This window comes from Lissotriton helveticus, chromosome 9 (assembly GCF_964261635.1).
Source record: "Lissotriton helveticus chromosome 9, aLisHel1.1, whole genome shotgun sequence".
NCBI classification, from domain to species: Eukaryota; Metazoa; Chordata; class Amphibia; order Caudata; family Salamandridae; genus Lissotriton; species Lissotriton helveticus.
In genome coordinates this window covers 6642645-6663765 of record NC_136070.1, presented here as the reverse complement: position 1 = coordinate 6663765, position 21121 = coordinate 6642645, and the positions used below count along the sequence as shown (strand labels likewise).

Genomic DNA, 21121 nt, shown 5'->3' with positions numbered 1-21121 from the left:
AAAGCGTAGGTGAAAGACGACCCTTGTGTAACCTCTAACATGACCGGTGTGGCATTGGACAGCCACTGATTAACCTTAATTCTTTGAGTTCTTTTGTGAAGAAACAAGGTAAACCAGTTTAGAAGAGATCCTGAAAGTCCCATTTCTCAATCCAGTAAGTCTTTGAGACTCATGTTTAACCAAATCGAACGCAGATGACAAGTCTAGGAGAATTAGACAGCAGGATTCGTTCTGATCCAACATTTTTAGCAAGTCGTCCACTATGTGCGTGAGAGCCAATTCCGTGCTGGCCTTGATAGAAGCTGGACTGAGATTAGTCTAGGAGTTGGAAGTGATTTATGTATTGCAAAGTTGGACTAGAATACATTTTTTAATAAGCTTAGATAAAGATGTAATGTTGCAAATAGGGCAGAAGTTGGTTGGGTCCGAGAGATCTGTGGTGGGTTTTATCAGAATAGGAGTTACCTGTCTTACTATAAGGCAGTCTCGGATAATGCCTTGCTGAAGTGCGCAGTTTACCCTCTTCATCCAAAGTGGGAGTAAAGAAGATTTGATCTCCCTGAAGATATTTGACAGCAATGGTCGCAGAAGGGGTTTAAGTGCTGTAAAGATGTTGTGACTATCCTTTAAGTAGAAGGTTTTGAATATATTCCAAGAGTTGTTTTTGAGGGTGGGCCCTGTGAGACCAGGTGGCTCAGCCGTGTGGGATGGAGGCCGATGGGCCATACAACCGAGAGGAGCTCCCTTGCCGACCACAGGTCATTTCCAATTGTTTCCGTCTTTCCCAGTAAGGAGGAGTCAAATTCCTTCGAGTTTGGCAGCAGATTAGACTTATTTATGGGTGGGCTTGGTTGAATATTCGATTGATGTTTGACCAGGTCAAAGAGTGTTTTAGGTAGTTTTTTGTCTAGGTCTAGCTGGGTTTTAAAGACATTTGCTTCTGATGCATTTATTATGGGTGTTCCACACCGATCGTAAGCGTTTTAGGTATTCTATAGTCGGGAAGAACCTCCATGCTCGTTCAGCTAGTCTTCGATTGCGTCTTTCTGCATGCAGACGGTCATTGGACCATGGTTTGAAATCTTTGGTGGATATTCTTTAGAAACTTCAATTCAGAACAAGAGAGAAGAAACACAAAAGGGGAATAGAAGGGTAAAAAAGTACAAATCGTGACAAAGAATGATACCAGGCTTGAAAAAGAACGCTCAAGAGTGACATAAAGGAGTAGTGAGTGTCAGTGGACGATGAACAAGGCAGGAGTTGGAAAAGAACGCTCAAGAGTGACATCAATCAATCAATCAATCACTGACACTTATAGAGCGCGCTACATACCCATAGGGTCTCAAGGCGCTTAGGGGAGGGGGGGGGGGGTGGCTGCCGCTACTGCTCGAACAGCCAGGTCTTCAGCTTCTTCCTGAAGGAGAGGTGGTCTTGGGTCAGGCGCAGGTCGGTCGGGAGGGAGTTCCAGGTCTTGGCGGCCAGGTAGGAGAAGGACCTTCCTCCTGTGGTTGCTCTTCGGATGCGGGGGACGGCGGCGAGGGCGTGGTTGGCTGAGCGGAGGTGGCGTTTGGGAGCGTAGAAGTTGATCCGGCTGTTGAGGTAGCCCGGGCCTTGGTCGTGTAGGGCTTTGTGTGCGTGGGTGAGGAGGCGGAAGGTGATTCTTTTGTTGACGGGGAGCCAGTGAAGGTCTCTCAGATGTCCGGAGATGTGGCTGTGTCGTGGGATGTCGAGGATGAGTCTGGCTGAGGCGTTCTGGATCCGCTGGAGTCTCTTCTAAAGCTTGGCGGTGGTACCGGCGTAGAGGGCGTTGCCGTAGTCCAGTCGGCTAGTGACGAGGGCCTGGGTGACGGTCTTCCTGGTCTCGGTGGGGATCCACCAGAAGATCTTCCGTAGCATGCGTAGGATGTTGAAGCACGCTGAGGAGACGGCGTTGACTTGCCTGGTCATGGAGAGGGAGGAGTCCAGGATGAAGCCCAGGTTGCGTGCATGGTCTGTCGGTTTGGGTGCGGTGCCCAGGGCGGGAGGCCACCAGGAGTCGTCCCAGGCGGAGGGTGAAGAGCCCAGGATGAGGACCTCCGTCTTGTCCGAGTTCAGTTTCAGGCGGCTGGTCGTCATCCACTCGGCTACCTCTTTCATCCCTTCGTGTAGGTTGGCTCTGGCGGTGGCGGGGTCGGGGTCGTTGGTCAGGGAGAGGATCAGCTGGGTGTCGTCGGCGTAGGAGATTATGCTGAGGTTGTGTTGGCGTGCGATGGCCGCGAGGGGGCTCATGTAGACGTTGAAGAGGGTGGGGCTCAGAGAGGATCCTTGAGGGACGCCACAGATGACTTCGGAGGCCTCTGACTTGTACGGTGGTAGGCGGACTCTGTGTTCTTCCGTCGAGGAAGGAGATGATCCATTCCAGCGCCTTGTCCTGGATTCCGACGTTGCTGAGGCGCTGTACTAGGGTGCGGTGGCAGACCGTGTCGAATGCCGCGGAGAGGTCTAGGAGGATGAGGGCCGCTGTTTCTCCGTTGTCCATCAGGGCTCGGATGTCATCGGTGGCGGCGATGAGGGCGGTCTCGGTGCTGTGATTGGCTCGGAAGCCAGACTGAGAGGGGTCGAGGGATCCATTCGTCTCGAGGAAGGCGGCCAGCTGCTTGTTGACGGTCTTCTCGATGACTTTGGCTGGGAACGGGAGGAGCGAGATGGGGCGGTAGTTCTTGAGTTCGGTGGGGTCCGCTGTTGGTTTCTTGAGTAGAGCGCTGAGTTCGGCGTGCTTCCAGCTCTCAGGGAAGGTGGCGGTGTCGAAGGATGTGTTGATGATGTCTCGCAGGTGGGGTGCGATGACAGCGTCGGCCTTGTTGAAGACGTGGTGAGGGCAGGGGTCGGTCGGTGATCCGGAGTGGATGGAGTTCATCGTGCGGATGGTGTCTTCGGTGCTGATCGGGGTCCAGGCGTGGAGGGTGGAGGTTGTTCGGTCATGGTGTGCGTTGGTTGTTTGTTAAAGGAGTAGTGAGTGTCTGTGGACGATGAACAAGGCAGGAGTTGGAAAAGAACGCTCAAGAGTGACAAAGGAGTAGTGAGTGTCTGTGGACGATGAACAAGGCAGGAGTTGGAAAAGAACGCTCAAGAGTGACATAAAGGAGTAGTGAGTGTCTGTGGACGATGAACAAGGCAGGAGCTGGAAAAGAACGCTCAAGAGTGACATAAAGGAGTAGTGAGTGTCTGTGGACGATGAACAAGGCAGGAGTTGGAAAAGAAAGCCCAAGAGTGACACAAAGGAGTAGTGAGTGTCTGTGGACGATGAACAAGGCAGGAGTTGGAAAAGAAAGCCCAAGAGTGACACAAAGGAGTAGCGAGTGTCCGCTGACGATGAACAAGGCAGGAGGTGGAAAAGAACGCTCAAGAGTGACATAAAGGAGTAGTGAGTGTCTGTGGATGATGAACAAGGCAGGAGTTGGAAAAGAACGCTCAAGAGTGACAGAGTAGTGAGTGTCTGTGGACGATGAACAAGGCAGGAGTTGGAAAAGAACGCTCAAGAGTGACAAAGGAGTAGTGAGTGTCTGTGGACGATGAACAAGGCAGGAGTTGGAAAAGAACGCTCAAGAGTGACATAAAGGAGTAGTGAGTGTCTGTGGACGATGAACAAGGCAGGAGCTGGAAAAGAACGCTCAAGAGTGACATAAAGGAGTAGTGAGTGTCTGTGGACGATGAACAAGGCAGGAGTTGGAAAAGAAAGCCCAAGAGTGACACAAAGGAGTAGTGAGTGTCTGTGGACGATGAACAAGGCAGGAGTTGGAAAAGAAAGCCCAAGAGTGACACAAAGGAGTAGCGAGTGTCCGCTGACGATGAACAAGGCAGGAGGTGGAAAAGAACGCTCAAGAGTGACATAAAGGAGTAGTGAGTGTCTGTGGATGATGAACAAGGCAGGAGTTGGAAAAGAACGCTCAAGAGTGACATAAAGGAGTAGTGAGTGTCAGTGGACGATGAACAAGGCAGGAGTTGGAAAAGAATGCTCTAGAGTGACATAAAGAAGTAGTGAGTGTCAGTGGACGATGAACAAGGCAGGAGTTGGAAAAGAACGCTCAAGAGTGACATAAAGGAGTAGTGAGTGTCTGTGGACGATGAACAAGGCAGGAGTTGGAAAAGAACGCTCAAGAGTGACATAAAGGAGTAGTGAGTGTCTGTGGACGATGAACAAGGCAGGAGTTGGAAAAGAATGCTCAAGAGTGACATAAAGGAGTAGTGAGTGTCTGTGGACGATGAACAAGGCAGGAGTTGGAAAAGAATGCTCAAGAGTGACAAAGGAGTAGTGAGTGTCTGTGGACGATGAACAAGGCAGGAGTTGGAAAAGAACGCTCAAGAGTGACAGAGTAGTGAGTGTCTGTGGACGATGAACAAGGCAGGAGTGGAAAAGAACGCTCAAGAGTGACAAAGGAGTAGTGAGTGTCTGTGGACGATGAACAAGGCAGGAGCTGGAAAAGAACGCTCAAGAGTGACATAAAGGAGAGGCGAGTGTCTGTGGACGATGAACAAGGCAGGAGTTGGAAAAGAACGCTCAAGAGTGACAGAGTAGTGAGTGTCTGTGGACGATGAACAAGGCAGGAGTTGGAAAAGAACGCTCAAGAGTGACAAAGGAGTAGTGAGTGTCAGCTGACGATGAACAAGGCAGGAGTTGGAAAAGAACGCTCAAGAGTGACATAAAGGAGTAGTGAGTGTCTGTGGACGATGAACAAGGCAGGAGCTGGAAAAGAATGCTCAAGAGTGACAAAGGAGTAGTGAGTGTCTGTGGACGATGAACAAGGCAGGAGTTGGAAAAGAACGCTCAAGAGTGACAGAGTAGTGAGTGTCTGTGGACGATGAACAAGGCAGGAGCTGGAAAAGAACGCTCAAGAGTGACAAAGGAGTAGTGAGTGTCTGTGGACGATGAACAAGGCAGGTGTTGGAAAAGAACGCTCAAGAGTGACAAAGGAGTAGTGAGTGTCTGTGGACGATGAACAAGGCAGGAGTTGGAAAAGAACGCTCAAGAGTGACAAAGGAGTAGTGAGTGTCTGTGGACGATGAACAAGGCAGGAGTTGGAAAAGAATGCTCAAGAGTGACATAAAGGAGTAGTGAGTGTCTGTGGACGATGAACAAGGCAGGAGTTGGAAAAGAACGCTCAAGAGTGACAAAGGAGTAGTGAGTGTCTGTGGACGATGAACAAGGCAGGAGTTGGAAAAGAACGCTCAAGAGTGACATAAAGGAGTAGTGAGTGTCAGTGGATGATGAACAAGGCAGGAGTTGGAAAAGAACGCTCAAGAGTGACAAAGGAGTAGTGAGTGTCTGTGGACGATGAACAAGGCAGGAGTTGGAAAAGAACGCTCAAGAGTGACATAAAGGAGTAGTGAGTGTCTGTGGACGATGAACAAGGCAGGAGCTGGAAAAGAACGCTCAAGAGTGACATAAAGGAGTAGTGAGTGTCTGTGGACGATGAACAAGGCAGGAGTTGGAAAAGAAAGCCCAAGAGTGACACAAAGGAGTAGTGAGTGTCTGTGGACGATGAACAAGGCAGGAGTTGGAAAAGAAAGCCCAAGAGTGACACAAAGGAGTAGCGAGTGTCCGCTGACGATGAACAAGGCAGGAGGTGGAAAAGAACGCTCAAGAGTGACATAAAGGAGTAGTGAGTGTCTGTGGATGATGAACAAGGCAGGAGTTGGAAAAGAACGCTCAAGAGTGACATAAAGGAGTAGTGAGTGTCAGTGGACGATGAACAAGGCAGGAGTTGGAAAAGAATGCTCTAGAGTGACATAAAGAAGTAGTGAGTGTCTGTGGACGATGAACAAGGCAGGAGTTGGAAAAGAACGCTCAAGAGTGACATAAAGGAGTAGTGAGTGTCTGTGGACGATGAACAAGGCAGGAGTTGGAAAAGAATGCTCAAGAGTGACATAAAGAAGTAGTGAGTGTCTGTGGACGATGAACAAGGCAGGAGTTGGAAAAGAACGCTCAAGAGTGACATAAAGGAGTAGTGAGTGTCAGTGGACGATGAACAAGGCAGGAGTTGGAAAAGAAAGCCCAAGAGTGACACAAAGGAGTAGCGAGTGTCCGCTGACGATGAACAAGGCAGGAGGTGGAAAAGAACGCTCAAGAGTGACATAAAGGAGTAGTGAGTGTCTGTGGATGATGAACAAGGCAGGAGTTGGAAAAGAACGCTCAAGAGTGACATAAAGGAGTAGTGAGTGTCAGTGGACGATGAACAAGGCAGGAGTTGGAAAAGAATGCTCTAGAGTGACATAAAGAAGTAGTGAGTGTCTGTGGACGATGAACAAGGCAGGAGTTGGAAAAGAACGCTCAAGAGTGACATAAAGGAGTAGTGAGTGTCTGTGGACGATGAACAAGGCAGGAGTTGGAAAAGAATGCTCAAGAGAGACAAAGGAGTAGTGAGTGTCAGTGGACGATGAACAAGGCAGGAGTTGGAAAAGAACGCTCAAGAGTGACAGAGTAGTGAGTGTCTGTGGACGATGAACAAGGCAGGAGTTGGAAAAGAACGCTCAAGAGTGACAAAGGAGTAGTGAGTGTCTGTGGACGATGAACAAGGCAGGAGTTGGAAAAGAATGCTCAAGAGTGACAAAGGAGTAGTGAGTGTCTGTGGACGATGAACAAGGCAGGAGTTGGAAAAGAATGCTCTAGAGTGACATAAAGGAGTAGTGAGTGTCTGTGGACGATGAACAAGGCAGGAGTTGGAAAAGAACGCTCAAGAGTGACAGAGTAGTGAGTGTCTGTGGATGATGAACAAGGCAGGAGTTGGAAAAGAACGCTCAAGAGTGACATAAAGGAGTAGTGAGTGTCTGTGGACGATGAACAAGGCAGGAGTTGGAAAAGAATGCTCAAGAGTGACATAAAGGAGTAGTGAGTGTCTGTGGACGATGAACAAGGCAGGAGTTGGAAAAGAACGCTCAAGAGTGACAGAGTAGTGAGTGTCTGTGGACGATGAACAAGGCAGGAGTTGGAAAAGAACGCTCAAGAGTGACATAAAGGAGTAGTGAGTGTCAGCTGACGATGAACAAGGCAGGAGTTGGAAAAGAATGCTCAAGAGTGACATAAAGGAGTAGTGAGTGTCTGTGGATGATGAACAAGGCAGGAGTTGGAAAAGAATGCTCAAGAGTGACATAAAGGAGTAGTGAGTGTCTGTGGATGATGAACAAGGCAGGAGTTGGAAAAGAATGCTCAAGAGTGACAAAGGAGTAGTGAGTGTCAGCTGACGATGAACAAGGCAGGAGTTGGAAAAGAACGCTCAAGAGTGAGATAAAGGAGTGGTGAGTGTCGCTGGCGATGAACAAGGCAGGAGCTGGAAAAGAACGCTCAAGAGTGAGATAAAGGAGTGGTGAGTGTCGCTGACGATGAACAAGGCAGGAGTTGGAAAAGAATGCTCAAGAGTGACAAAGGAGTAGTGAGTGTCAGTGGATGATGAACAAGGCAGGAGTTGGAAAAGAATGCTCAAGAGTGACAAAGGAGTAGTGAGTGTCTGTGGACGATGAACAAGGCAGGAGCTGGAAAAGAATGCTCAAGAGTGACAAAGGAGTAGTGAGTGTCTGTGGACGATGAACAAGGCAGGAGCTGGAAAAGAATGCTCAAGAGTGACAAAGGAGTAGTGAGTGTCTGTGGACGATGAACAAGGCAGGAGTTGGAAAAGAATGCTCAAGAGTGACAGAGTAGTGAGTGTCAGTGGATGATGAAGAAGGCAGGAGTTGGAAAAGAATGCTCAAGAGTGACATAAAGGAGTAGTGAGTGTCTGTGGACGATGAACAAGGCAGGAGTTGGAAAAGAATGCTCAAGAGTGACAAAGGAGTAGTGAGTGTCTGCTGACGATGAACAAGGCAGGAGTTGGAAAAGAACGCTCAAGAGTGAGATAAAGGAGAGGCGAGTGTCTGCTGGCAAACAAGGCAGGAGTTGGAATCAAGACGAGTTAGTATTTGGCTCTCCCGATATCTGTAGAGCTCGCTGATGGCGGCAGAGCAAAACCTTGGCCTGGCACTTATTCTTTTTATAAAGAAGCACTGGCCCTGCGGCACACAATGTGCGCCTTAGGAAGGCCAGCACAGTATAAATATCGGCACACACATGCACAATGGCAGCTGGACCTTTCTACAACACTTGTGCTAGGCTGAACAGTACTTTCAAAATAATTAGTCTGTGGTGTTGCATTGGGGAGTTCATCGGGCTGCAGGTTAAGAAAGAAAACTCCCTTTAAAGAATTCATACAAAGGTAAAAAAGTTTGCGGCAAGAAATGTTCCTGCGTGCAGAGCGGGCATGGTTCCCGCTCCTTCCTGAGAGTCGCTAACATGAAGTAAGAGAAGCTACAAACGGAAGTAAAAACAGTGCAAACCATAGTGTCTTTAATATGATTAAGGTCTATCCCAAAAGATAATAATAAAATAAACTTTTGTTGAGTGTTCTCCATGATCAATAGCTGCAGTTCTTTCTCCAGAGCTCTCTCCCGAAGTGTGAGCGGAGGATTTGCATTTCACACGACGGAGGAGCTTGAAATGCGGACTGCACACAATCGTCTCAGATATGGACGACTAGGCTTGGAGTGGCATTAATGCCCGGCTCTCCGTACACGTGTCATCGCAGCCCGGAGTGCAGAAGGCTCCACTAGGGTTCATAATGAGCATTTCATCTACAAGAGCAGGGTCTTTCCACAAGGACACAACGCTACCAGAGTTTGTCGGGAAATCTGCATCTTCTGGAAGCAGGGCTTTCTGCAGCAACAGCACCGTTCCACCGAAGGTAGGATCTCCGGCGGGGACATCTCAGTAGTGGACTCGTGTCTCTTTAGTGGTGTAACAGCACACCCATGTGAAAAGGCCATCAGTCCGCTGCAAACATTATTCAACAATATCTTTCTGTTCCAGTGCAAAATCTCCCCACGTCTGAAGTCTGAGGGGCATCTCTGCCTCAAGCATCTCTCAGGGCAGCTGCAGTATATCCTCCTCGACATCCTGGGGAGACAAAGAAAACGTTTTAGCAGCGAGCAGAGCATTATCTCGTCACATATGTAGGTTACAATGCACAGGCATATTCACTCTCAGACTTAGGAGACAACATCAAGCTCTTAGACCTGCCCTTTGCCTGAAAGGGAAGATTCAGAGCTACACGAGGGCAGCATGGGGGCCCTCAGACACCCTACAAAGGAAGCGGATTCTGGTACATTAACTTCTACCGTTGCTTTGCACAGTTTTGATTCTTCCAATACTTAGTTTAGTTTTGAAACAATCACCCAACCCTAGCTAGGAGCTCATAATCCTCTAGAGGCAGGTAGTAAAACTATACACATTGATCGACCCATTTGTATTTCCCTCCTTGAATATTTAAAAAGGTGTGTGTAGTGGAGGTGTGTGTGTAGTGGAGGTGTGTGTGTGTGTAGTGGAGGTGTGTGTGTATAGTGGAGGTGTGTGTGTATAGTGGAGATGTGTGTGTATAGTGGAGATGTGTGTGTATAGTGGAGGTGTGTGTGTGTAGTGGAGGTGTGTGTGTGTAGTGGAGGTGTGTGTGTGTAGTGGAGGTGTGTGTGTGTAGTGGAGGTGTGTGTGTGTAGTGGAGGTGTGTGTGTGTAGTGGAGGTGTGTGTGTGTAGTGGAGGTGTGTGTGTGTAGTGGAGGTGTGTGTGTGTAGTGGAGGTGTGTGTGTGTAGTGGAGGTGTGTGTGTGTAGTGGAGGTGTGTGTGTGTAGTGGAGGTGTGTGTGTAGTGGAGGTGTGTGTGTAGTGGAGGTGTGTGTGTGTACTGGAGGTGTGTGTGTGTAGTGGAGGTGTGTGAGGAGGACCATGTTGCAGCCATGTAAATGTTCTTTAACGAGACACGGCCACACATGCTAGAGTCGCTCCTTTATCCTGCTAGACTGGTTTTCCTTGCCATTGAGCAACACTATTTGTGCTGCCATCTGACTACAGAAGCCTTTGACACCAGCTAGCCTTTAGACTCTGGCGCATGTGCCAAGTGTATATGCGTTGTATTCCATGGCCCTCCTGACATCACACGTGTATACATGTACGCGATGGCCCTCCTGACACAACATGTATACGTTGTACAAGGTGGCTCTCCAGACATCACTGCTCAGAAATGGAGATCAGTACAGAAGCACCATGGTGCTCTGCTGGGCCTAATCCACTTTTAGGAGGTGGTTGTGAGGAGGAGTAGTGAATGAGGAAAAGAAAGGCTATATAGCAATATCAACAAGGAAAAAGGGAGAGGTTTACAATGAGTGAAAAAAGAGAAAGGGGAGTTAGACACAGAAAAAAGAAAATCGATGCAGCAGGCAAAAGTAAGCAAGAAGGAAGCCAGATGCGGAAGGGAATGGAAGGGTGTACAGGAATAAAGATGAGTACAACGGTTAGGGAATCAGGGAAGGCAGGGAATGAGGAAAGGATGCATGAAGGAAAGCTCACTGTATGCAACACATTTCCACAGATTATATAAGGTATGCAACCAACACGCCAAGGAAGGTTGTGTGTTAGAATATTGCAATATTTAACATGCTTATATGAGCCGCAGCAATGCACCCCTAACCACTACGACCCTTCGACCTAGAAAGAGGATTGGTGTCCTACAACCGATGGCTCTGGGGCTTGGAACCATTAGCCCCATGTCAGCACAATGCCACAGCAAACAGGATGACTGGCAACCCTGTGCTACAGTGCTTGGCTTTACCCATGCTCCAGAACGTTACCACAAAGGACAATATAACACGCAAACACCCTCAGGCACTTGTAACCCCCTCAGGCACTTTAAACATGCTCATTTCAAAGTGGAATACTCTGTAAAAACAGTTTCTATTCAAATAAGGCTGAAAAGGAATGATTAAGAGTAACATAAAGTGCTGCAATAATGTTGTAAAATTTCCATTTTTTGACAAAATCTGCAAATCTGTGAGGAATATCCTGGGGATCTGGTCGAGTGTCTTCATGCACAGGATGCACTGAACATGAACGCACTTCACAGTCCAGCTACCACTCAAACTCTCTCACGGAGTCTAACAGCACAGAGGACAATACCTTGGCGAGGTCTCCCGTAAATCCTGGTAACAAACAGAGCGGACGTCCATGTTCCCAAACACCTTTCAGCTGTTTTCGCAAAAGAACAATAATTCTGCAAAAGAAAATATAGATAAGACAAACTTACTGATTTGTATAACTAAATGCTAAGGCTAGTATAAGCGAACAGCACAGCCCTCGGTGTGCGGTATTACAGCACGCCCCCTCGGTGAATGGTATCACAGCACGCCCCCTCGGTGCACGGTACCATAGCACGCGCCCTTGGTGCACGGTACCATAGCACGCCCCCTCGGTGCACAGTACCATAGCACGCCCCCTCGGTGTGCGGTATTACAGCACGCCCCCTCGGTGCATGGTATCACAGCACGCTCCCTCGGTGCACGGTACCACAGCACGCCCCCTCGGTGCACAGTACCACAGCACGCCCCCTGGGTGCACGGTACCACAGCACGCCCCCTGGGTGCACGGTACCACAGCACGCCCCCTGGGTGCACGGTACCACAGCACGCCCCCTGGGTGCACGGTACCACAGCACACCCCCTGGGTGCACGGTACCACAGCACGCCCCCTGGGTGCACGGTACCACAGCACGCCCCCTGGGTGCACGGTACCACAGCACGCCCCCTGGGTGCACGGTCCCACAGCACGCCCCCTGGGTGCACGGTCCCACAGCACGCCCCCTGGGTGCACGGTACCATAGCACCCCCCTGGGTGCATGGTACCATAGCACGCACCCTGGGTGAATGGTATCACAGCACGCCCCCTGGGTGAATGGTATCACAGCACGCCCCCTGGGTGCACGGTACCACAGCACCCGGTGCGCAGTATCACAGCATGACCCCTGGGTGTACGGTATCACAGCAGAGCCCTCTATGCACACCAACATTCCCTGGTATCCTGAGTCTGGTAGTGGTTAAGGCTTCAACGCTGCTCATGAACAGATCTGGTGAAGTCCTGTCCTAATGAGTGGCAGACCTCCACAGCACCGTCTTACACCCTGTGGGGCAGAGTCAGTGTGTAGACTTCATCCCAGTTTCACACCCCTTGCACCTTACCAAGTACATGTACTAGAGAACATGTCAAAATCATTAGGCCTTAAGAGTAACACATTAAATGTAACCTCCAAAAAAGGCAGAGTTCCATGAGTAAACGACCCAGAATAAGGGTAAATACCTCCTTTACTGGCTTAATCCTCACCTCTCGTTGTACAGCTTATTTGAACTGCTTTCATCTGAATTTGATGTTTTTCACTTCCAAGATAGCTCTTTAAATTTTGATCACCTCTTTACATCAGAAGCAACTTTGTTATCTCCATTACACTCTTGAAATGGTGCATTTAACTCTGATCACCACAGTATTTTACTTCGCATACTTTTCTCACATGACCTTCTCAGCACCCGTCGAGCACGATTCTCCTCAACCTCTTTCATCGCTGCCCGGTCACCCAGCACTCCTCTCGGTGTAGTCGAAGGCTGGTGTCCTGAAGCGTGTACTTTTCACACTATTTCCCAACTCCCTTTTCACCACAGCTTCTCCGATCACACGCAGACGAGGACACTTCTTTCCACACGTGTGCACAGATCTCTCAGTTCACGGCTTCACGAGGTGTGCAAGCTAAAGCTATACTTACTATTCCCATTGAGAACGGTATGTTCACCATAGGGGAAGGCGGTCTCTTTGCTTTACCATTACCTCTCTTGGAGTACAATGCAATGCTGTAGCATTTATGGAGTACAAAAATTCTTGCCAGAAAAGCCAAAAAAGAAGGAAATCTGGCAGACAAACTAGTCAACAAACAGTAAAATACCATTAGGGAGGCACTTGTAGTTTAATTTGCAAGTCACATCGATGCTAAGCCAATGGTATTTTATTATTTGTTAACTAGTTAAAGACTCTCGGTTTAAAAAGAAAAAAAGTGTACATGACTGCATTTAGTGGGATTTCCCTTTCACGCCCCTAATAGGTTAGGCCTCTGACATGGGGCGGTTTCCCTCTTAAGTGGGATGAATGTTCTAGAAGTGGCAAACAAGCAAAGTATTGAAAACAAATATACTATTAAATCTGCCAGGGTCTAGTGACCCCTGCTAGTTTAACTTTATTTAGATCCAATGGCAGAAGGTAATCGGTGAGATCATGAGTTGAAGGAGCTTGCTTGACACATGTTTTGAACCAACATTAAATACACCCCAATACTTAAACGAGTGTAGAGGACTACCGGAGAGAAACCCTCACCACGAGCGCCCGTTATTTACGCAAGGAAGAATCTCTTCTTCCACCACAAGTCCGATTCCAAGAAGTCTACGCCCCGTGGTTGTGGTTTCAATAGTTAACTGACATCACCAGTATGTTAGTGGCCTCTAGACCAGGGTCTTCAATCTGTGGGGCGCGCCCCCCAGGGGGGCGCGACACCATCTCAGGGGGGGGCGTGCACTCCACACTAAGATCTTCCCTGTCAGATTATTTTATTGTCCTGAGGCGTGCAGGTCTTCATTCCTTTCAAATGACAATCCGTTTATTGAGCTCCGGTAACTGAGGGCTGGAGGAGGGCGGGGGCGGGGAGGGGGGGATAGATAAGGCACCACTTGCACTTTTGTCTTGCAAAGAGCTACGTGTTGACCTTAACAGTAGCTTCAGCTGTAGTGGAAGGCAGGGTCTCCTCTGCTAAAAAAACAAAAGCAAATGAACAGACAGTCCTGTTCCTTTGCGTTCGATTTCATAGCAGAGGAGATTCCTTGCCTCCCACTGCAGCTGAAATTACGGTCTGTTCCTTGCTTTTAGTTTTAGCAAAGGAGACATCCTGCCTCCGACTGCAGCTGAAGCATTTCAGTTCTACCAGTTTAACCCCGTCCTGTGAGGAAGCTCTTAGAAAGAAGCCAAAGTTTGTTACATTTACACAGGCAGGCGCCACAACACTTTGAGTTACCAAAAGAAAAATGCCAGCCCCCCATGTGTTCTTTTAACCAGCCTGCAAATTGCTTGTCTTGACACCAAATATGCTTATAAATAAATATAAATACATTTGTAATGTGACTTTTCTGTCTTTGTTCCATTTTATATTTTATTATCAGTCATGGACCATTCAGGCAGCCTTGGAACACAATTAAAAGTGCTATTATTTATATTTGCTGTTCAAAGTATGCACAGTCAAGTGCTGACAATACAGCTTTAGGTGACTGTTTATGTGTGTACCAACTGGGCCATCAAAATAATGAGCTGGCAACCGTAATCATAAGACTGGAAGTTTGTTGCAAGATCAGCACATTTATTTCCTCCACCTTGATCTCTTGTTAATGCCATAACAGCAATAGTTTAACATATCTGAAACCCTACGCTGCCGTCAATAACCTGCTAGGTTAGTTCAAGTGTCTGGGAATGCACCCTGCATTCAGGCAACTCGCTCCCCATTCTCGCCCTTCACTTTCACACTCACCCTGCACTCACAGCGATCACCATGCACTCACGCCATTCACCATGCACTCACGCCATTCGCCCTGCACTCACGCCGATCGCCCTGCACTCACGCCGATCGCCCTGCACTCACGCCGATCGCCCTGCACTCACGCCGATCGCCCTGCACTCACGCCGATCGCCCTGCACTCACGCCGATCGCCCTGCACTCACGCCGATCGCCCTGCACTCACGCCGATCGCCCTGCACTCACGCCGATCGCCCTGCACTCACGCCGATCGCCCTGCACTCACGCCGATCGCCCTGCACTCACGCCGATCGCCCTGCACTCACGCCGATCGCCCTGCACTCACGCCGATCGCCCTGCACTCACGCCGATCGCCCTGCACTCACGCCGATCGCCCTGCACTCACGCCGATCGCCCTGCACTCACGCCGATCGCCCTGCACTCACGCCGATCGCCCTGCACTCACGCCGATCGCCCTGCACTCACGCCGATCGCCCTGCACTCACGCCGATCGCCCTGCACTCACGCCGATCACCCTGCACTCACGCCGATCACCCTGCACTCACGCCGATCACCCTGCACTCACGCCGATCACCCTGCACTCACGCCGATCACCATGCACTCACTCTGATCACTATGCACTCACTCTGATCACTATGCACTCACTCCGATCACTCGCTCATCCTGCACTCAGTAATCACTCTGCACTCAAAATGCACTTGTGCTGTTCACCCTGTACCTCACCCTGCTGTCACACAAGCACACTACTCACCCTGCACTCATGAAACACTTCACTCCCATGTCCCCCTTACTGCTCAATGTGTATACTCACTCAAATAAGACCACCACTAACCATACATTCATTTGTCCGACCCTGCACTTACATCCGCACCCAAATTCATATGGTCACCTCACTCACCCTGCAGTCACTCCTCTTACCCTACTCACACACTGTCGCATCGCTCAACGTGCACTCGCATGGGTACTCCTGACACCCACACAGCGCAGAGGTTTAATGTGCCTGCTACAAAGAACGTGTACCATGCAGATCAGAGTGTGGGTAAACTATGAGTAGCGCTATAAAAAAATGTGCATTGTTGATGAGTGGTAGTGAGGAAATTCATGGAGAAGGAGGAGATGGGGGGGGGGGGGAGGACAAAACAGACAGTTGCACTATGTGCAACCAGTGTTAGGTCTACCCCTGGATGGGAGTGTTAGCCCCACCGAAGTTCGGGTCTAGTTGCGCCCCAGTACACAAGTATGGGCATGTCGCGCCCCATCAAGGTTTTCGTCCTAAATTACAAAAGCACATATTTACATGTACTGCAATCCAGCCTTTCATTGGTTCTCTTGATAGAGGCAGCTCTGTTTTTGCCCTGATGGCCGGGAATAAATCCTAAACAGATTCTTGTAAATACTGTTTTGTTTCATTTCTTTTTAATGTGATTGATACGAGAGATTCTATTACTATTTGCAGAGAAATGTTTTTGTTTCATGCAATTTTAGATCAAAACGGATCCACAGATTTATGTTTGTGGTGTTGTTATTAATCTAGGTTGTGTGTTAAACAAAGCATTCTAGTAAAAAGAATTTGCGCACATTTTATCTTGGAAAATTGGGTTTTGAGCTGTGTAATAAGCCTCTGTCATTTCACCACACCCATTCACAAACCTGCAGTTTACTAAACACTCTAATTATGTAAAACATTATTTGCCGAATATGGCCTGTGATACGCACGTGGCAGTCGATTATGTAGTGTACCAGATTCCAGAAATTTCTGTCAGGTGGTGGGGGGGGGGGGGGGAGGGGGGGCAACATCTAAAAAAAATTCAGCTGGGGGGAGCTCAAACTACAAAAGTTTGAAGACCTCTGCTCTAGACGGACGTAAAAAGGATGCTGAATAAAAAACTGCAACAGTACGGAAAGCGGACTCCACGGTTGCCTCAGGTTATGAAAATATGATATTGAGGCAGCAAAACTGAAACTGCAATAACAGAGTAGAAGACAGAATAAGATTGAAATATTATTAAATATTTTTTTACCAGTTCCTAAATGCGTTCCCAGAGAAGCCTCTTCCCCTCTGCAGGAAAGGAGAGGGGCGCAGGCCTTGGATTGATCTTAATCGACCAGAATGGGTAATTTGAAACCTGACCAGAGCTGGTCAATGATGGGGTAGTGGCTAGTTTGTAGTGCGGAGTGAAAACCTTCCATACTCTCTCTCCAAGGCTAGGTCTGGAACCCTAATTTACCCGAACATCTCTCCTTAGAGAACTACAGTTTCTTCTCAGCAAACATTCCACCATGAGCTAAACATTTTCCAGAAGCGAGGACTGTCCATCGGGTGCCATTTTGTATCTGTAATATGGTGTTGAATTCTTAGTCTATATTTTATCTGGTAGCTATGAGTGTCGGAAAGCGCCCCTTTTTGACTTGGTCACCCACACTTTTTGCCTCGTATCTGATGCAATTTTGACTGAAGTGAACCGGGTCCCTGCACGCCAGGTCCCCCGTGCCAGCGCTCTTTCCCTAAAACAAGGCAACTGCTCAATCTCTTCCCAATTGGCAAGACCTTTAGTACCCCTGTAAGTCCCTTGTAAATGGTGCCCCTGATACCTTGGGCATGGGTACTAAAGAGGGTTCCTAAGGGCTGCAGCATGTATGGTGCCACCCTAAGGGAATCACCATGAAACTCCCGCCGGCTGCCACTGCAGGCTGTGACACTGTGCAGACAAAAGGGAAAACACAGAACGGCACACGCCCTGTGTGCCACGCCCACAGACCATGTGAGCAACATACATCAGTGATCCCTACAGCAGGCCTTATAGCCTTAAGGCAGGGTGCATTATACTCCATGGGAGGGCATACCTGTATGAACAGCTATGCCCCTGTGCGGTCTAGTTCAATTAGCAGATGTACAAGTGAACAGGGAAGCCATCTTAAGTATATGTCCTGGGCACTGGTCATTATGAGTTCCCCAGCTACACGATGGCTTCACTGAAACCTATTGTGTTTGGTATCAAACACCAGGTCTTAATAAACCCCTACTGGTGCCAGTAATGGATTTATGAACCCATGCACCCAGAGGGCACCTTAGAGGTGCCCCCTGAAACCCTACCAGCCTCTTAGTGTGCTGGATGTCTGGTATCGCCCAGCCTCCCACCACAGACATGTTCCTGACTCCTTTGCAGGTGAGCGCCTGCGCTCTCGGAGACCAGGACAATGCCGGTTCCAGAGGAAGGTGTCCACACCTCCTCCAGCAGGATGGCTAGAGAATCTGCACCCCAAGGGCAGGGACTTCAAAGGCTTGGATATGTGAGCCCGGCTTCCCCCAGACCTGGGAGATGCCACCGCCTGCTTGGAGGCCCATGTGGCACCAGGACAGGTGGGAAATTCGCTATGATAGGAGGCGTGGGGCACTACCGGGCCAGTCACATGCCAAAGGTGTGCACCACCATTCTGCACAACCATGTTGATTTTGTTGGAATTAATCTCGGACAGGGTTATGCCCTCTCCCAACAGGAAGTGGTCTTTAGGGGGGGGCGTAGTGACCCCAAGGGTAAGTAGCTCATTACCTACTACCCTTCAATCCCTGTATCACCCCATAATGCAGTATTTTGGTAGCACCACTGACACCAGGAACTTGGATTAGTCTGACTGAGGAAAGAAGAGCCGAAGAAGTGAGAAGTGTTGACTGCTGGTGGACTTTGGTGCCTAACCCTGCCTGCCTACATGCGACTGTCACAACACTTGCGACAACCAGACCTATTCTGCAGCTGTGCATCCTCCAAAAGGCTCAGAGGGCCCCCAGCACTTCACCGAGCCGACAGCATCACCCTGGAGTTGGAGGAGCCACTTCCCTGCGGCCTGCAAGCACCAAACGTAACGCTGTATTCACAGTTCTGTTCACCGAGTCCACCAACGCAGCGGCCTCTCAGGAGTTCACAGTGCTCCAGGAGGTCAGATCTGTCTCCCCAATAAATGTGAAGATGCCAGGACCAACTGAAGCCGGCCTATACCAATACCCAGGGTTCTGGACCAGTTGTAGCAACCAAAGCTTGTTCGAGTCCAATCCGGACTCAAACTCTGAAACAACCGACCAGTTGACGAGGGATGTTAGCATTGCAGAGGCCAGCACCGAGAGAGGCCCAGTGGTTCTGTTTTGTCCCCCTCCGCAGGTCTAACCGTGAGTGCCTTTGATGCACAGGCCCAGCCGACCAAAACCCTCTGCATCTGAGCTTTTCGACCCGGAACCACAGTACCCGACCAAGCCCCAACTGCTCCCAGGACCCTCATGAACAGAGCCCTCCCCACCCCCTGTTGGGAGCTCCCAAACTTGTCCCCAGGTCCCCCTCTACAGCGAGTTTCTAGGAGACCCCCTTTTTCCCCACGGTGTAGCTCGCAAGGTTACAAACCCGTCCAGCATCTCTGCAGCCGGACGCTCCAGTGCAGGTAAACAGCCAGGACCCTGCAGTTAAGTAAAAGGTACTTAAGTACTTGGCAGCCCCTAACTTACCCATCAGTTCATCAGCTCTGGGGATGGGGGTGTGCATCTGTCTTGGTGACAGCATTGAGGCCTCTATAGTCCACACAAAACCTAATTTCTCTCTTTCCACCCTGTGGATGAGGTTTGGGGACCTGGAGCACTGGGCAGGCCCAGGGACTCTCAGAAGGCTCAATGACCGCCAACTCCAGCCTCTTGCTGACTTTAGCTCTGATGCTTTCCTAGACATGGTCAGACTGGCAATAGATTTTGGCAGGCAAGGCGTCTCCAGCGTCCACATCAGGGGTGCAACAGGGGGTCTGACCAGGGGTCAAGGAAAAGAGCTCAGCATACTGCTACAGGACCTGCCTGCAACCAGCCTGCGGTTGGGCTGAGAGGGTGTCTGAGTACTGACCCACCTTGGGGGCTGTAAGACAGGCGGTCAGGTAGAGGTTCACTCTGTCTCCTCATCCTCATCTGTCACCATCAACATGGTCACTTCAGCCCTGTCACATGAGAGTTTTAGGCGATTCACAGGTATCGCCCTTTTGGGGACCTGCTAGTGCCCAGGTCTTGCAAGTAGGTGGCATCACTCTCTCTCTAGGACAGGGTAAGGACCACTCCATTTCTCTTGGACGAACCTTGGTGCCATTGGCTCCAAAACCCACACATGTTGCCCTGGTTGGAATTCTACCAGGGCAGCTTTTTGGTCATACCAGTGCTTCTGGAGCTCCTGGCTGGCCACAAGATTTTTGGATGCTTTCTGCATGTACTCGGCCATCCTGGAACAAAGGCCTGGTACATAGTCCACCACACCTTGCTTTGGTACATGATAGGGTTTCTCCCATTCTTCCGGCTCAAGCGAAAGTGGACCCCTTTCAGGGTGACCAAACAGAAGCTCGAAGGGTGAAAATGAATAGTTTTCTTACCTGTCGGTGTAGTTTTGCAGCTTGAAGATCTTTCTGGATTCACTATGCTGTGCATTATTCCGCGGTCTTGTGGTTGGGTCCGGATTCGTAGTCTTTTCTTTTTTTTCCCTTAGCCCAGGTGGGCGTCGGCGTCACACCCCCTTGGGTGTATTTCCGGTGACGTCGGCATGCTTCCTGCGGAAGCTCCCACTCTTGGGCGCCATCTTCGGGTTCTTTTTTTCCATGTTTCTTTCGTTTCCGAAGTAATGGCAATGTTCTATTTAGTTTGTATTTACCGCTTTGTACTTTCAAAGTCCATTCTTTAGTTAACCACCTCTTCTCTCTCCAGCCTCATCTTTCTGGCGGAGGTGGGTGGGTTCGCTAGTGAATCCAGAAAGATCTTCAAGCTGCAAAACTACACCGACAGGTAAGAAAACTATTCGTTTTGCAGCGTGAATCTTTCTGGATTCACTATGCTGTGCATAGATTTTGTAGCGGTTTCTCATCTCTGTGGCGGCTGGGTGGAAGATGAGCGTTGGGTGTTGAATATGTGCTGTAGCACCTTCTGTCCCACTTGAGCTTCCTTGTTCATTTGTATGTCCACACAGTAGTGCTTCGTGAACGTGTGCACCGAAGCCCATGTTGCCGCCAGGCATATGTCCTCTATGGGTGTGTTAGCCAGGAAGGCTATTGTAGCGCCCTTCTTCCTGGTGGAGTGGGCACGTGTCCCCTCAGCCAGTTCCTGTCCTGCACGTTTGTGGCAGAGTTGAATTGTCTGTGCGATCCACCGTGCAATGGTCTTTTTGGTTACTGCTTTGCCCATGAAGCTGTTTGCGAATGACACCAAAAACTGTTTTGTTTTCCAGTGTCCCTTTGTCCTTTCAATGTAGTGCATGACTGCCCTTCTGGCGTCCAGGGTGTGCAGAGCTCGCTCTGCGCTGGTTGTAGGTTTTTGGAAAAAAAATCGGTATCTGTATAGACTGGTTCATGTGAAATTTGGATACCACCTTCGGCATGAAGTGTGGGTCAGTCCTCATCACAACTCTATCGTTGTGTATTTGTATGTATGGTTCTTGTAGCGTCAGCGCTTGAAGTTCGCTTACTCTGCGTAAGGACGTTATTGCAACCAGGAAGGCTGTTTTCATAGTTAGCATCTTTAGGGGGGCCTTGTGAAGTGGTTCAAAGGGCTCTTTCATGAGTTCCGTTAGGACTGTGTTCAAGTTCCATGCAGGTGGCGGCACCCGCTTGGGTGGTGCGATCCTTTTCGCTCCTTCTAGGAATCTCTTCACCACTTGTGATGTGAAGAAACT

The 21121-nt window shown here is 49.4% G+C and overlaps 1 protein-coding gene across 2 annotated transcripts in view; it reads right to left on the bottom strand.

The window, feature by feature from the left end:
- Positions 1-8331: 8331 nt before the first annotated feature.
- KATNBL1 (katanin regulatory subunit B1 like 1) overlaps positions 8332-21121 on the bottom strand; it is a 101532-nt gene continuing 88742 nt past the window's right edge. For both annotated transcript variants that reach the window (XM_078659340.1, XM_078659341.1), the window contains exons 9-10: positions 11009-11102; positions 8332-8959 (exon numbers count right to left, since the gene is read on the bottom strand). In XM_078659340.1, coding sequence (XP_078515466.1) covers positions 8927-8959; positions 11009-11102 — 127 coding nt within the window. In that variant the 3' untranslated portion in view covers positions 8332-8926. The remainder of the gene's footprint in view (positions 8960-11008; positions 11103-21121) is intronic.